At 41.8% G+C, this 18060-nt stretch overlaps 1 protein-coding gene across 6 annotated transcripts in view; it reads left to right on the forward strand.

Annotated features, from left to right (window-relative positions):
- EPN3 (epsin 3) overlaps positions 1 to 18060 on the forward strand; it is a 372455-nt gene that overhangs the window by 109128 nt on the left and 245267 nt on the right. For all 6 annotated transcript variants that reach the window (XM_086930838.1, XM_086930833.1, XM_086930836.1 and 3 more), the window contains exon 3: positions 12642 to 12760. In XM_086930838.1, the coding sequence (XP_086786964.1) occupies positions 12642 to 12760 (119 nt within the window). The remainder of the gene's footprint in view (positions 1 to 12641; positions 12761 to 18060) is intronic.

Raw genomic sequence — 18060 nt, forward strand, 5'->3', positions numbered from 1 at the left:
CGATAGGTAGCCCATTTGAGCCTGGGGCTTTATTACCCACACTCTGTTGGATGGCTTCTTCCACCTCAGGGAGACTTATCTGAATTCTGGTTAAGGGTCCGGGCACAAAATGATCTGCCTCTTGCGTGGGGGCAGCATAAATCTTTGTAAAATGGTTAACCCACGATTCACTCGTAATTGTACAGCTTATGGGGATTAATAGCTGTCCCATGGATCGTAGGTCTCTTACAGCTGTCCAGAATGTGTTGGCCTTATTTGAATGGGCAGCTTTGGATAGTGTTTCCCAGCGATCTTTTAAGATTACCCCTTTCCGGTTAGAAATCACAGTTTTGGACCTCTGCCTGGCCGATCTCACCTCCTAGATTGCTCCTTGGGTTGGATGATCAGGCTCTACGCAATTGCCTATTTGCATCAGAGCCCTCGTGGTCGAACCATCTAGGACCTTGTTTCATTGGAGGGATGGTTTTCGATAAAAGGGTTTTCATTTCTACACAAAGTTTAACAAAATCAGGGATGGCCTCTGCATATGGGTCTTGAGCTGATAAGCAAGAATTTATGAGGGACAAATTGGCCTTAACCAAAATCTGAAACAATTCACTATTAATAATAACCCTCCATTTTAATCTTAATAGATCAGTGGAGGGCGTTAAGTTCCTGGCCCCACATTTAGAGTTAAACATGGGCTGAGGGGCTAGATTCAACACTATTTTGATTGGGTTATGATCCCCATGGCTCGTATTAATAACTTCAGCTTCCATTAAGTGATTTGCGAGGAGGGGAGAAATAAACAGAAAATCTATATTAGTTGAACATCCCCTCCTTTAAACGTAGGCATAGGGTGATTATTGGCATCTGTAGTGCCCACACTATCCATAGTGTTGCCAATAGTTTCGGCTGATTCATGATGGGAGTCTGAATTCAAAATAAAATCGAAAAGTTTAATAAAATTCCTATTGGGGGTAGATTGAAAATCATTGTTATAAAAATTGATCAGATAAAAAAACTCCTTTTGTAGAACAAAACTTGGAAATTGCAGATATTTTTTGATAAAACCTTGATGCTACCACCAGCAGTAATATTAATCCCAATAAGTAAACCCCCCGAGGGACGACCAGGTTTAGAGGAGAGGGCTACGGAGTTGTAACAGTGAAACCCATTGATATGTAATTCTTGGGTAGCCCAAGTCTCTTGGAACATAACGATGTCCTGTTCCTCTATTAAACAAAACCAATCCGAGTCGCTGAGCTTTGATTGAAGGCCAGCTACATTCCAACTCAAGATACTCAAAAAAGTGTTGGCCTTAGACTTAGTTATAACTGGCTGATCATCTGGCATAACGGTGAGGGACAAGGATGCTGAAGCTTGAGGATTTACTAGATGGTACGGTTGGTGTTATAACGGTGGTGATTATCAATCTTGGGTATCCAGGTCAGATAGGACCTAGAACCTGTTAGCTACGGGGAGGGAGAGGGGCACATCCACAATGGGTCTAATTTGAGGATTGTAGAAGTAGCCCAAGGGAAGCCCACAAATACTGGAACTTTGAATGTTTGCTCACGAGATCTTAAAAGACAGCGGACCGTGTGGGGCCTGCGAAAATGAATCACAATGCAGTCACTATTAATGTTCTTGGGGGATATACCAACCCATCTGACTCTGCGGACCATAACAATCTCATTCATGTCAGATGGGTGAAACCCTTTGTTCTTGCTTAACCAATCCACAGACGTTTTGTGTAGATCGACCCAAGACTCCCTCTGGTCCCCTACAAGAGTGGGGACGCCAGCCAAGACTAAAACATACGGGCAGGTGGCGGGGGTAAACTCAAAACATCAGTGTTGGGTCTTGGGCATTTGTTCCTTGAGATATCGGTTATACCCCTACTCGGGTCACTTATTATAGTACCAGGATGTGGGCGTTTCGGGGTAACTAGTACGGAGACCCAAGATCTTTGTCCTTTGTTCCAGGGGGGGGCAACCTGGGTGTCCCCCTGCTCGAAGTTGGGATCCGGCATAACAAATTCTCTGGGTTTGAGACATGTAATACAAAGATTAGGAAGTGGGGTCTCTTCATGCACGATAGAGCTTGGGGCTCGTGGGTTAGGTCTTTGATAAACATCCTCTGGCATTGACGACTCCCCCACCCCCAGTAGCATCAGAATGACAATTCACCGTACTCCCACTTGGGTTATTCATAACAATATCCACACGTTCTAGTCTTTCTAATTGTTCCCGGAGGAGGGTGAAATTGTTATTGATGAGTTCCTTAACACAAGCTAATGCAATTTCTAAAACAGACTCAGCATTGTTAACAAAGACAGTGTCCCCAGTGGTTTCATGCCTTGATGGTGAAGGAGCGGCATCAGTCTGGGTGCCAACAGTGTTGGTTAGCATTACTTCATGGTTGGTCGTATAATTAGCCTGACAGGCGCCCTTTGCACCTTTTGGTTTTTTGGGGGCCTGCGCTTCGTTTCCGTTTGACCGGTGGTGCTTTCGCCTTGTTCACATCTCGGGGTTTAATAACCCGAGATCTAGTGGTTATGCTGGATCCATTGGAGACCACTACAGGGGGCGCATCTGGACTTGGCAAGTGGGGAGTCAAAGATGCTATTAGTGACGCATTAAGCAAACACACTTGTTGAGTACCACCTAAATTAGGGGCTCCTAATGACAGGCGACTCTGCAGTGTGGTAGAGAGTCGACACTTTCATCTCAATCTCATGGCTCTGCAGCGACTCTTCCCTGACAATAAATGCATCTAGAGTTCCCAACAACTTCCTTGTGCTTAGCCATGGTGGATCCGCAAGCTATATTTAATCAATTAAGTCAATATCCCAACAGTACCTTGGAACTTGAAAGTGTAAACAAATGCTGCCAGTGGTCAGTTGTCAGAGGGAGGGCCCAGCCCAGCCTCCTCTGGGCGTGGACGGGCCCGCCCTTGGATCGGGCTTTGCCCGGCTACGTCCGCGCGCTCGTCCCGCGTTGTGGGAGCCCACTGGTGCTTTTGAAGCGCCTCCAGGCGCAGTGATTGGCCGCGGGGTTTGCTGGCGGCTCTGGCCGCGAAAACACAGGGCAGGAGCAGCTGGTGGTGGGACTCGTGTTGCGGGAGCCCGCTGATGCTTTTAAAGCGCCTCCAGGTGCTTTGTTTGGCCGCTGAGGTTTGCTGGCGGGTCCGGCCGCGAAAGCACAGGGCAGGAGCAGCTGGTGGTGGGATCTATAAATACATTACCCAATTCAAGATGTATGCCTTGGTAGTTGGCCTGGAGTCAGCCTTCCGATATGATGTGGAGGGGCAACTTTTAATTTTTTTATTTTTTAAGGAATTGTCTTTCAAAGGAGACTTTGTCAGTGGTTCTTTTTGTCTTTGAAACCATACCTCTCTGATGGTACGACAAGTTTATTTCTTGGACATGTAATCTCATTGGTTGTTTAAAAAAAAAAAAAATATATATATATATATATATATATATATATATATATATATATATATATATATATATATATATATATTCTTTTTTTTCTTTTCAGACAGGTTGTTGCAAAAGCAAGGTCACCGCACTTGAGTTGCATAACATACATATTTTTCTGTAGGAGCTACCCTAACGTGTGCACCGCACCACACATTAGGCTGAAGCTTGATCCGAGCTACTTTACACACCTAATTTTGCGAAATGTGCTCTAAGAAACAAAAATGCACAACACTGGAACACTTAATTCGTTGCCATCTAAGATTAATGCCAGAAGTTCCTAAGAGGTATGCACAAAAGGGCCCCCAACGAACTTTCCAAACCAAATTTTACCAGAAAGAGTCCCACTAATTCCAAACTGTGATGACACCATATTCATTGACCTAAGCAGTTGGTTATAGCAGTTAGTTTTGAGTAAATTAATTACCAACTTTCCTTTAGTTTCACAGTTGTTTTCTGCTATTAAAGTACTTCACTATACAAGGTGACCTCTGCTTCAGCCCCTAAGCGCTCATGTAGAGAGCAAGGTCCCCTACAGAGTCCTGTCAACTAGGAAGTATTTTTTTTCTCTAAGGGTTGCTGAATAACAAAGCTCAAGTTGTCTGATATCAATTTCAACCCTTAACAGAAAGATATTATTTGTAGGCCACTATACATTTATAAAATGTTTTACATAATGGACGATGCATAGGATTTATAGGCCCCAAGCTAACTAAGTATAGCACTACTGCTTCTTACTGCTATGTATTTCTTTTTCAATAAAAATAAATCTATAAAAAAAGAAATGTATGTGCCCACTGCGGATACCAACTAGTTTGTTGGTGCTTCCATTCATGATTCGATTTGTTACCTCCAGTCATATCACAGTGTCCCAAGTAGAATTTGCTCAGTCTCACACAAGAACTCTTCCTCTTTTGATACCTAGATACAACTTACATCAGTAAGAAGTGCAGTCTCCGATATCTTTAACTCTTCCGTAGTTTTTCAAAATTAATGTGCTCAGAGGCATTAAGATGTTAGTTTAGATAGCGGCTCAGTCAAACCTGTTTATAAGATGTGGCGCATGTTGCTGCTGCACTGGTGCCAGTACGGCATTCACCTTTTGTTTTCTCCAAGGGGTACCCCTCCAGATGCTATTCACTCTGGTGCACGATTGATAACAGATGCTGATCTCCACAAAAATGCTCAAGCGCTTTTAGTTGACCTTGACAGCTCAGCTGAAGCATATATTTTTCATTCCATTTTTTTAAAAGATTTTGACAAGACTCGCTCTTAGAGCTAAATGGTAGTTTAAAGCATGACTATTAAGCCCAGTCATTCGCTCCTTTGCTTCAGAAAGCATTTACGACTCAGCCCAGTCTGATCATAGTGGGTTGATAATGTAGCAGAAATCACTTCAACTAATTAAGCCCAGGTCTCTCTCTGACAGCTGTCTGTGGTCCCTCACAGGTGGTGACAGAGTAGTTTACTACATGACTTAAAACTGTAGCTTTATCCAAATATAAACAGGATAGTGTTTGGACTCTGATCATTAGAAGACGCATCAGAAGATCACTGGTAGACCACTGATGAATCTGACTGTTGGCTTTAGCCATAACTTCTGGAACTGCTTTTTAGACCTTTTCAGTGAGTACCTCTCTGAGAGGATTGGGGCAATGTCAGGCAAACAGATCAGATGGTGTTTGTTTATCTCTGCACAGTCATGTACACTACAACAAGAGACACCAACGGGGATTTGGCATATGGCATTGGTGTTGTTGTAGTAGGCTTACCTCACCTGAGAGGTGCTTTAACATTTTCCCAACCTGCAATGCTCTTTGACATTCTTTTTGCCAAGGTTCCTACCAAGAAGTTACAAAATAGGTCCTACTTTACGGATGAACCTTGATCTCAGCAATGATTTTCTGATGTCAGCCAGTCAAACAAAACTTTATTTGGTTTGTTACAACCATAAAATTACAATGTACCTCTTATCCTGATAATGCATGAAAAACATAACACAGCGGTATCATAAAAAGTTATTACACATCAAAATACATATAGTTTAACTTCCTTTTTTAAAATCGGAGTATTATAGCATCTAAATTATTAAAATCACTTAATTCATACATATATATCAGATCTTTCACATGCAGCAAGTAATACTATAATCCCTTAATAGATCCACTTTTATGTGCTACTAGGGAGAAGCATTTTTAGTGCTTACTCTGTGCACTTGAACACCTTTACTTTTTTCATATATTTCCCCAGAGCACAGGCTATATCTAAATTCCCCATTTCAACCAAAAGGTTAACCGCTTGCTTCCTGTTCATAATCTTATAATTTTTAAAAATCTGACGTAGAAACTCCTTACGTATATCTAAAAACCTCATACAATCTAATAAAATGTGTAAGATATCTCAGGCGCTATCTAATGTACAAGTGCATTTACCATTGCATCCTATCATAAGGTTTCAAACCCCGGGTTTATCCCAATTTGCATTTTTAAAACTTCCCGCCTTAAACTGTAACTTGGTAGCCGGTCCACATAAGGGAAATGTTGATCAATCTCCCAGGCCAATGTCATGTGGGCCACCGAGGTTTTTTGTAAAAGGTACTCCCGATCATATATACGGGACATATCGGCCCCTAAAAGCCTTCATTCTTTCTTACGGGACATATCGGCCCCTAAAAGCCTTCATTCTTTCTTACATATTTTCATGTGGTCTTGCGGCGGACCTACCATCAAATCAAGTGCCCCATAAGTCTCACTTATTGATGCTCTGGTCTCTTTTGCCCATGGTAACTCCCTAGTGGCAATTTCCTCTTTGGCCCATTGGGAGATTTTTAGAAACTCTCCTGCTCCCAATCGCTGCCAAAAACGTACAAGGGCCATACAGGCAGATATACCCCAGGAGGTGATACCCAGCTCAAGTTTGCTGCCTGTACCATGGATGATGTAGGCAGCAGGAATAAGCTTTTTAGTAGATTTCCCTCCTCTTTATCCCAGGAGGTCTTACCACTTGGGTAAAGAACCTCGGCTCCATATAAAAATTGCGGGGGCACCATTGCTTGGTAGGCTGTTATAACCGGCCTGTCGGACATTTCTCCATAGGTACTATTAAATCTTTTTAGGCCTTTCACAGAAGCCAGTGCTCTCATTTTTAAAGCTTGCAGGTGTGTATACCATTCCAGGGTACCTGTAAACCACATTCCCAGATATCTATAATCTGTTACCCTCTCAAGCAAAACTGTGCCAAGATACCATGAGAACTTCGTATTCCTCCTTCCAAAACATACAATTTTTGTCTTCTCCATGTTTACCACTAATTTTTTGGTTGTACAGTATTCTTTAAACCTATTTAATTTTCTCTGAAGGCCTATCTCCGTCTGATCCATAATCATCAAATCATCGGCATATAGAAGGCACGATATTTGGTTTCCTCCCAATTTCGGGTTCGCCCCTCTAACCTCTTAATTTTTGGGTAGATCGGCTAAAAACAGGGAGAACAATAAAAGTACACACCCCTGCCTTAAACCATTTCCAATTGGGATTCTCTCAGTCAATTCTCCCTCCTCATCCAAAATTATCTGCGCCCAATTTTCTGTATGCAGTGCTTGGATTAGGGCTAACAAGTCGCTTTATATTTAGTACCCTACCAATGTTGACCACAGCTGTTCCCTGTCCACCAGATCGAAAGCTGCATGGAAGCCCACGAAACAGCAGAATAAATTACCCCTCTGATCGATCGACTTCCGTGCGATGGACCAAAGAGCAAAACAGTGGTCAACCGTTGAGTGGCCTTCTTTAAACCCTCCCTGCTCAGGGGTTACTATCTGTTTGTCATCCACCCACTCCTTTAGTAAACCTAGAATTACTTTGGAGAAAACCTTTTCACCTACGTCTAGGAGGTTATTAGGCGATCGTTTTTAGGGGAGTTTACATCGCCTTTTTTATGTATTGGTCTTACAATAGCCCCTTTCTAACTATCCGGGAAAATACCAGTGTTTAAAATCCCTTGGAACATATCGAAAAAGAACTCCACCCACCATTCTATTTTTGTTTTTATAATAACAGCTGGTAGATTGTCTGGGCCTGCAGCCCGTGTTAAATTTAACCTAGTTATTATACCTTTAATTTGATCAGGGGAAAAGTGCTTTTATTTCTTCCCTTGTTCCATTCCAGACATTGGGTATTGTTTCCTCCCTCCTTGGCCATTTACCGTAAATTTCCTCTAGGTAGCTCACCCACTTGTCCTCTGGCACAGAGCACTGTAGGGTCCCTAAGACTTTCCCCATGCATTCTTGTTCCAGAAGCCTTTCACATATTTTTCTTCAATTACCTCTAGTAGGTTCCCCCAACATTTATCCTTAAAGACCCTTTTTTTGTCTCTAATAATTGCCTTGTATTTTATCTTTGATTTCCTAAGTTCTATTGCGGCTTCGTCACTATAGTTATCACTAAGGCGTCTCTCCTGTTTCCTAATACCGGCCTTTACTTTCCGGCATTCATCATCAAACCAATGTTTATTATTATTAGGATCTAATTTCACATTATTTACTGGCTTATATTTACTGTGCTTTAATTTTATCTTTAAGCATTCCACCAGTTGCCTTATTATATCCTCGTACCAGGATATGCCCTCTCCTGGTGCTAGGTTATCTAAATTAACAGTCAACTGGTGGGCGCTCAGTTTCTTTATATATTCATCAGTAATTCGCGTGGTAAGACGCTTGGGGTATTCCACCTCTACTGGTAGCACTTTTTGTCTATACGGGATGCTGTTTACCTGGAGTTCTACCTGCAATGGATAATGATCGCCTGCCTCCACCCTGAGTATTTCAAACTGCTTGATTAAATGAAAGTTCCAGGCCTGTATAAATACGTAATCTATAGGGCACATTTTGTTGCCCTACTTTAAATGTACGATTCGCGAGCTTGTCCGTTTCCTTTCTTCCATTCGCGCAGACCAGGCCCTTGGCCCCCAACAATTGCCCGAGCTCATCATCTTGAGATGAGATGTCGCAGCTGGGGAATTGTGCAGATTCTATATTATATACTCCTAGCAGATCCCTAATCCAAGAATCTGTTTTTTTGGGATTTAGTCTATGATTGAAGTCCCCCAGTATCATAAGCACATCTCTTGGGTAACAATCACATAAATCCTCCAAGTCCGTTTTTAAGCGTTCCAGGTCAGCCTTATACTCATTTGTTTTCCCTTTCTGTATATACACATTTATAATACATAGATTCTCGCCCCCTAACATATTGTTCAGGGTTCGCACTCTACTTGAGACCCTATGGGTATGTAGCGCGCTATATAAATCTTTTTGACTTGACTTGACTACCCAATGCCCAGTTACACTTGAGTTCGAGGGGTTCAATGTCTTTAACAATCCTTGTTGAGACCAACGTCAACTGACCACCAGATGGTCTACCTACTATATTCTTTTTTGCTGGTTTTACATGGTGAGTGAAGCCTTCGATGGCAGGGGTTTCGTCGCACAGCCAAGTTTCCTGGAAACATACAATATCGTTTTTTGATGTGACCAATTACAAACACAGGAATTAAAAGCGTTGTAGCCGGATTCCTCTGCAGAAATATATTGTCGCAACTGGAATAACCACAGAGAAAAAGAAGCAAAATTGACCATTTTCCTGTTGTCAAGAACTTCGCCATGAGACTTTTAGAAAGTTTGAAAGAAAATATCAATTCCACCTTTAGGCCTGGATGAACCTCTTCATCTATTGTATCTATGCTGGGCAGGATTTCTGTCCTTCTCTCACCAAACCCCTCCTGTTCCAAACTCTCTTCGCTTTCATCAGTTGCGTGAGAAGTATTTTCGCTCCTCACCCTTATCTAGGGTGCATTAACCAGCTCCTACTTTTATCACATTCTCGGGAGGTTCTTGTGAGTGGGAACCATGGCCAAGGTAATCTTTGCCTTAAGAAAGAGGTCTTGTCTCTGTGCATATATACATCACTTACACTGATATTAAAACACACCTGAAGGCTTCACTGGAGAATGTACAGGTTTGCGCCATTGTATTACTTGATCACCACAGATTCCTCAAAGTTGGGTAAGGGTGGACAATTCATGGTTCCTTCTAAATGCACGATCTTTGGTATACTCAGGACATGATGGCTCACAAACCTTTTAGAACTGATGCCGATCTTTTGGTCTCTCAAGTCCTTATTCCTCATGGGCAAAGTATTGTTGTTTTCAGCCAATGACACAGTAATGTTCCACATGAAGAAACTGGCAAGCATGTGTTCTCATCAACTGTGCATTGTTGCAGTTTAAATTAAGACAAAGGTTCTCGGTTTCAGCCCGCTCCTTTCAGCAGACTATCTAGCTGGCTTCTATGGCAGGTCACTGTGACTTACCTACCACACGAGTAAGAGGTAAATAACCTAGTAGTCCTCTACCTCCTCCATTTTTGGTTTTATTCAGTGGACAATTTTTTTAGGCCTTATCAGAGTAAACAAGCTTTATACCAAGAACCCCTGTTCTTAGATGGTTGTAACTATCATGGTAAATAACTTGAAGACTGAGATTGATTAAGAGCATCCACACGTGTAGGTGTGACATTCAAGTCTAGATTTTATGGGCGGAGCACCTACATAAACAACTCCTCCTACTTTCTCTCAGTGCTAACTAAGCCTTTTGTATCTGGTCTAATAATTAAAATTGAATAGTGCTGGCTGCCTCCCCCTGGTAGTTCTAAAATTCTTGAACACTGCACTTGCAGCAAGTACAGGATATCCTTGTGATGACTTGTATACTGCTAGTATTTAATTAACTTTTTCCCAGAACACTTATCCTCTTGCCATCCCAAATTGTATGTCGTACAAATGCACAGAAAGCAGTTGTCTACAATATGGGGTGCCTGAGGCAAAGCCTGGATAGTATCCACATGGGCTCCCTTTTTGTATTGTTTTTGATTGTTGTTCAACATGCTTTTATGTAATATAATCCCTTTCTGCCACTCATTTCCTGTACTAAGCACCACCCCTCACTGTATTGCCACCATCGCAGCTAAAGTAGCTTAACCTGCAATCTCTCAGTTATTGCTGATAACATTAGTCACTCGAAGGCCTCAAGGGGAAAACTGGGCCGGTACCAACTGCTCGACCGAGCATAAATCGTTTTCTCTGCTTAAACTGCTTGGCCCATGTCTGCCATATAAAAATGTGGAAATAATGGTACGCTACCCTAACTCCTGCCTGCCCCCAACCCGTCCCTTCAATCATAGATTTGCAAAAAAAGACAAATGAACATTCATACCTATCTGAGTTGGGTCTAAAGCAAATAAGAACCTGCTACCCAAAGTGTCTCTAACAACGTTTGTAGTCTTATTTAATATAGCTGGTTTCACATCATAATATAGATCACATTTATTATGAAGTAATAGTCCGCAAAATGTCCTTATACAAAGTCCACATAGCTCCATAAAGTATTTGTCTCTTTGCTGAACCCTCCAGCCAAGACATGTTTTGCTTGTCGAGTCACTCATTCAGTGACTTTGGGGTAAAAGGAATTTTCAGGTGGTTCAGACCCTGCTGCTTGTCCTGTCCTCAAGCCCTCCCCACACACTTCCTCAGATGTGTAAAGCGGTCGCGTAAAGCAAATTAACGCTAGGCAGAATGATGCGGATACTGTGTAAAATGTAATACACCTCCAAAGAAAGCTTAAAAGAGTATCGGACAAAAGGGGTAGCCCTTGCTTTATACAGGAAAAAGATAGTGCAGCCATGGTAGTACTTACAATACATGCCCTTAGCAAAGTAATGCCACACTATGATTCATCTGAAACACAAGAAATAATTATGCTTGGCCATTTGCAGAAAGTGCTTCCAGAGCGAAGCTCTACCATTTTGGTTTAAATCAATGTCCTGTTGCTGCATACCTAAGAGTCACCACAGACGGATTGTGTTTGAGCAAAACAATCAACCAGGCAGCTGGCATCTGTGAGCCTTGTCATACAATGTCTCCGAAAGTGCGTGTCAAACTGCTGAATTCTAGGCACCTAAAGATATAGAGAACCGTAGAATAGACCTCTGAAAGTCTGATCTTCAGCTCACAGTGGATTATTACCCAGTCACTGTAGCAGAATCGGCAGAATGAATCCTATGTATGTTGACTTTGATAGCATAAATTTAACTACCAAACCATGCAGTGCTGTTCACAAGGGAGCAATACAGATCTACATTAGGGTAGTGTAGTAGCATAGTAGTTGGAGCTACCAGTAAAGAGAGAGTGGAGATTAAAAGGAGATTCCATTGTCCATCTACAATGATGTGAGCAGATAATCAGCTGACTAGTAGACTAAACGTAAACTCCAAAATGCTGAAAATGGCAATACATGCTTTCTTGGGCAATTCCCTTCACCAAGTACTACTTGCAGTTAAAACTTTTGTCAAAGCACTATAGTCTGGTCTTAAATGTCAGGCAGGATGCCAAATTGTCTGGGCTGCCTTAAGAGATCGAATTAGAAGCATGTCCTCCTAATCGCAATTTCAGCATAGAATCCTACATGGACTTCATGTAAACATGTGAATCTATGAAAGGATTCACGCTGAAAAAAGTTACTTTCTTTTAACATTGTCTTTGCATCAAGTCAGCAATAGGCTCACTTTCTTTCTGCACAAGATGAGAATGGGCAAAAAGGTGGCATTGCCATCACACGACGACTTGATACATAAACAAAAGATGGCGTTGCGTTGAGTCACTGGGGTTCTGCAACAGGTTGCTTTTACAGATGGTCTGTGGTGTTATTCATGCAAATATTTATTTTGCTGCAATTAGGCGCCTCTAGTCAGCCGATAAGACAACAACCTACAAAATTGATATTTTGGTAAATAAAGCTGCCTGTGTCTATAAGAAGTGCTGCCTGTGTCTATAAGAAGTGAAAGCAGAGATGACCACACTTCTTCATCTCTGCTTCTGTTGCCTATGTTCCGGAAGTCTCCTTCAGGAGTGTGTTTATAGTGCATTGGTGAGATCTGCATCTTTCTTTGACTTCCTTTAAGTTTCAGAGGCCTCAATGAGTGCCCAAGGCGTTTCATGTTTCTTATCTGTGGTACATACCATTCTGATCTTCAGTGTGCTTACAGTTGGATGGAATTGTGATTTGTCATCGCTATGCTGCATTCACTAACCTGCTAATACTGCTCTATTGGTTTTATCTGTAGCTGCCTCATCATCCCCTCAACTTACGGCTGAGATCGAGCAAGCCCGTCCACAGACTAGTGGGGAAGAGGAGCTACAGTTGCAGCTGGCTCTTGCCATGAGCCGGGAGGAAGCAGATAAGGTAATCCTGTTCCTGAGAGTGTTAGGAAGACCCTTGTAGGTAGATTGAAGAGAAGGGATGGAAAACATACATGGATGTTTATACCCTATATTTCATCATGGAATCTTGATGATCTTGAGAAACGTAGGACACTTCTGCTATATGCTAAATCCTGTAAACCATTTTGTTTTTTCCTAAAGTTTCCTGCACAGTTTCCCACTATTCAGCCTTATTTTCACTTCCATAAAATCCCATTTGAAGTGTGATTTGTGCTTCATTGGATGTTTTTGATATGTCTGACTTCCTCTTTAAAGCTTTTTGTGAAAGTAATTTGCATTTTTGCTTCTTTGATTTATAAATAAGAGTGCAGCGCCTTTTACTTAAAAAATTTTTGTAATCATATAATGCATTCAGGGCAAGACAAAGCTGATTATTGGCTGTCACATGGAAAATTGAAGTTTTGTTTGCGCATTATGCCATGTACAGTAGTTTAATGATACATTGATCTATGGCCACCTGCCCCTTATGCTCTGCAGTGCAGCTGGTGCATCCTCCGTGAGATCAATAGATAGTGAACAGGATGGGAGAAAGTGATGAGACCTGGGTGACCCTACAGCACACACTCCCTCCACCCCCTCTTCCTGTCCTTTTGTGTCTCTTGTTGCCACTGAGTGGCAAGCAACTCTTAAGTTGAGCAGTGTGGTACAGAGAACAGTGCCTTCTGTCGTCCTCACTATATTGATAAGCAGGATACATAGCAATAACCGAACTCCCCCGCCCCCCAATGCTTACCTATCAACCCAGTTAACACTACTCTTCAAGCTTGGGACTTTGCGTCTGGTAAAGTAGGCCTCTTATCCTTCCCCCTCACCTTGAGTCCAATTAATTGTAATAAAAGTTTCGCTCCAGCTTTACAAGTTGGCGTATTCGATAGCTGGAAGAAAGGATAATAATATAAGATATACGACATTTTCCAACGTTCACTTGTCGAATCTTTACCTCGGTGCAAGCAAGCATTTCAGATGACTAAAAGGAAAGTTCTGAATCGTCATTGGCTTCTTCATCCCTTATTTAAGAAAGGGCTCATCAGAGAGAAACACATGTTTAACAAGGCAATAGACGAGCTAATAGGTTACAAAGGTTAGAGATGTCTGCTTTTAACACTATACTTTTAACTGCATGCCGACTGTAGATTGCTTTCACTTGGAAGAACTAGGGAAAATACACTGGACTGGCCATTATGCAAAAACTCGGTAAACTGCTAGAACATTAAAATGCTGGATCATATATATATAATAAAACTTATATATATCGAATCACCCCGAGACAAAGTTAGTGGGAAAACAAAAACGGCTTTTCCAATGGAAACTAGGTCCTAACTATATCCACTAGCGAACGGCAGTTATATATATATATATATATAATAATCTCCCACACCAAACTTCCAATAAAAGACGGCGCTGACTCCGTGAATCTGAATCCAAGCGATTTATTAAGTACTCAGTTGCTGCTTAGACGCGTTTCGGCGGCTTGCTCCCGCCTTGTTCACTACATCTGCATAGCATTATGTCAGGCTCTATATACACACACATACATGACCTCATTAATCTATCTATCTATCTATCTATATACTTAAAACAGAAAGCGCTGAAAGATAAGACACAAGGTTTACCAATGAAGACTGGTACAGCCCACATCGATCCCACCGAGATGAGCATAAGTGACCTTGAAAGTCTGGCTGTACTTGAAGACCTATTGGAAGAAGGTAGGAGTCAAGCTGTACCGCCAACTGACGCAACTGAGAGGGGTACGTCCATAGGCATAACCCAGATTGGTGAACCTAGCACCTTCAAGCCAACTTCTCGTTTCCTCCCACAATACCAATGGATACACTGGATGTTTTTTCAGAAGCTGTGAATCAAGACTTACAGAGGCTTTCCAAACTTGAAGAATCACAGAAGGGCAACATCAACTGGAACCTTTCCTTTAAACAACGGAAAGCCATTACTAGTTTGGAACAGGACGACTCAATAGTGATAAAGCCCTCAGATAAGGGCGGGAACGTTGTTATCCAGAGTCGTGAACAATACTGTAAGGAAGCCCTCTGCCAACTACAGGACCATAATAACTATATGCCTACAACTGAACGCGAGTATCAGGAGAGTATTCGGGATTACCACTCCCTTGTTGAACACTGGTATGGAAAAGGAATACTAAGCAGGGAGGAATACTTATTCTTACAGAACAAACAACCAAGACTACCGAGTTTCTATCACCTCCCAAAGATCCACAAACATGCCACGCAACCACCAGGGAGACCAATCGTGTCATCTATCGGTGGATTAACTGAAAAAATTCGAAATTCATCGATTCATTCTTGGCCCCATGGGTATCGCAGTTGAGCTCTTATACTAAGGACTCTAAAGACTTTTTAAGGCAAATACAAGATGTGGAATGGGAGGATGACTTATTGATGATTACTATGGACATCTCGAGCCTCTATACGAGCATCAGACACCATGATGGAATTGCAGCAGTTAAGACTTTCCTGAATCTACGACCCGCCCGATACCTGGAGCATAATAAATGATTTTGGACTTTATATCTTTTTGTTTGAATAACAACATCTCTATTTTCCAGAATCAGCGATACAGGCAAGTAAGGGGGACTGCGATGGGCACCTGCCTCGCCCCCAGCTACGCGAACCTTTTCGTGGGCTGGTGGGAGAAGCAGGTGGCCTGGGCAGATGATAAAACCCCTTGGGTGGATAAGGTGATATGCTGGAGAAGGTATATCGACGACCTCTTCCTAATTTGGAGGGGGTCTGAGCTCTCAGCACAAGAGTACATTACGATTCTCAATCGAAATGATCTCAACCTGCAATTCACTTATTCAATGAGTAAAAGAGAGGTGAATTATTTAGATCTAAGGGTATTCGTTGATTCAGGCACGATCCAAACCGCCCTCTATAGGAAAGAGACAGCGGGTAACTCTGTCCTCCACGGACGCAGTAGCCACCCGACCTCCCTGGTCAAGAGCATCCCCTACGGGGAACTGTTGAGGATTAAGCGCAACAGTTCTCTAAAGAGAGATTATGCAGAGGCCGCACAAAAAAGCGTGAAACGCTTTAGATCCCGCGGCTATTCTGCTTTTACCCTCCAACAAGCTGAGAACAAAGCAAAGCAAGTTGATAGACATACCCTGTTACAGGACAAAAAGATTGATACTCCAAAGGTGGGAGCGGCATTATAAGACTCATTACAAACTACTCGGTGGCAGCAAATAAAGTGAGAGCCATCATGACAAAAAATTGGGGATCCTCCAATGAGACACTGTAATTGGAAAGGATCTACAAAAACATCCTGTGATAACTTTTAGAAAGATAAGATCACTAAAAGACAGATTGGTCACTAGCCACCTACCAAAGGGAAAGTCCAAAGGAGAACTGCAGGCTATGCATGGCTCATACCCATGCGGGAAATGTAAGGCCTGCAGCAATAGCCAGAGGGTACTGAGCTACCAGGTGCCACATAAGGAATCTAAGATCAGAATCAACAAGTTTATTACTTGTTCAACCACATTTGTGGTATACTTCCTGAAGTGCCCCTGCGGACGGATGTACGTAGGGAGCACCACAAAAGCAGTTAAGCTCAGGATCTTAGAGCATCAACGGGCCATTGCCAATAAAGATGAAAGCTATCCGATGGCCCGGCATTTTGCAAGTCACCACAATAGCAATAGGACTCAACTCAGCTTCTTCAGCTTAGACTGCATCCCTCAGGACATCGGGGGTGGAGATCTGAAACGGAGACTTAGACGTTTGGAGTCACAATATATTATCGACCTCCAAACTAAGTCACCAGGAGGACTCCATGCAGGGGAAGAGCTATTATCACACCTATAAACACGATCCTCGTATCCTGAACTGTGTCACTGTCTGAAGCAAATCTACACCTACACAAAATGCTTTTAGGAATCATTTGGTTTACAGTTCAACCCCATTGATCAACTGACATGGGATTTGATTTAGTATGGTTATGTAAGCTTGGTCAATTTAATTGGGAGTTTGAATAACATGGCCATCCAGGCCTCAAGCATTGCCAATTATTCGAAGATTTATGGGGAATAGAAAATATGAACTGTTTACCAGCGCAGAAATGTGATTAGTCGAGCAATGATACTAATGCTGATTTATGATTTTAGGCTTTAATTTGAATTTAGTAATTGCCCATCCAGGGCTTAATGTTTGGAAACAGATACTTTAATTAATTCAATGTATTGAGGAATGATCAATTGTACAGCGATACATACATTGCCCGAGAAAGTTTACTTTTGCACTGTAAATAGCGTTATTTCATCACTCCAAGATGGCGCTTTCATTTGTATTATGGTCCGTTTTTTCATTTCATGGAATAATGCCTTTATTTACTTCCGCCTTGCCGTCGCCAGCTGACACTGACGAAGGCAAGTGCTGAAACGCGTCTGGTTTTTGATTGTTGCGCTAAATAAACCGTACGTGGTTTAATCTCTGCTGTGAGTGCCGGTTGTTGACATGCGGAGCTTTAATATATTAAAATAAAAATATATATATATATATATATATATATATATAATAATCTCCCACACCAAACTTCCAATAAAAGACGGCGCTGACTTCGTGAATCTGAATCCAAGCGATTTATTAAGTACTCAGTTGCTGCTTAGACGCGTTTCGGCGGCTTGCTCCCGCCTTGTTCACTACATCTGCATAGCATTATGTCAGGCTCTATATACACGCATACATGACCTCATTAATCTATCTATCTATCTCTATATATATATATATATATATATATATATATATAGATAGATAGATAGATAGATAGATAGATAGATAGATGGATGGATATAGTTAGGACCTATTTTCCATGGGAAAAGCGTTTTTTGTTTTCCCAATAACTTTGGCTCTGGGTGATTCGAGATATATATGTATATTTCTCGGATTCCTCTAGTCTCCTCGTTTATGACGGAAGCCACTGCACCACAATAGTAAGTTCAGATTAATTTCTTTATTTTATCAAAACACCATGTGCAAAAGAAGGACGGCCTACGCGTTTCGACTACATTTAGGCTTCAACTGGACCATAGAGTCCTATGTGTCTAGAAAGTTTATAAAGTGCTCTGTGCTTGTACCCTAGTTTGTTTCCATGACAATTAAAAACTGCTAGTCTGCCAACCTCTTTCACATTTTTAGGCCAGAGCGATCGCCATTATTTACATTTCTTTTTCTTTTTTCACTTTCATTTACATTTTTTTATATACTGTGAAGTACTTTTGTTTAA

This window comes from Lissotriton vulgaris, chromosome 7 (genome assembly GCF_964263255.1).
Source record: "Lissotriton vulgaris chromosome 7, aLisVul1.2, whole genome shotgun sequence".
NCBI classification, from domain to species: domain Eukaryota; kingdom Metazoa; phylum Chordata; class Amphibia; order Caudata; family Salamandridae; genus Lissotriton; species Lissotriton vulgaris.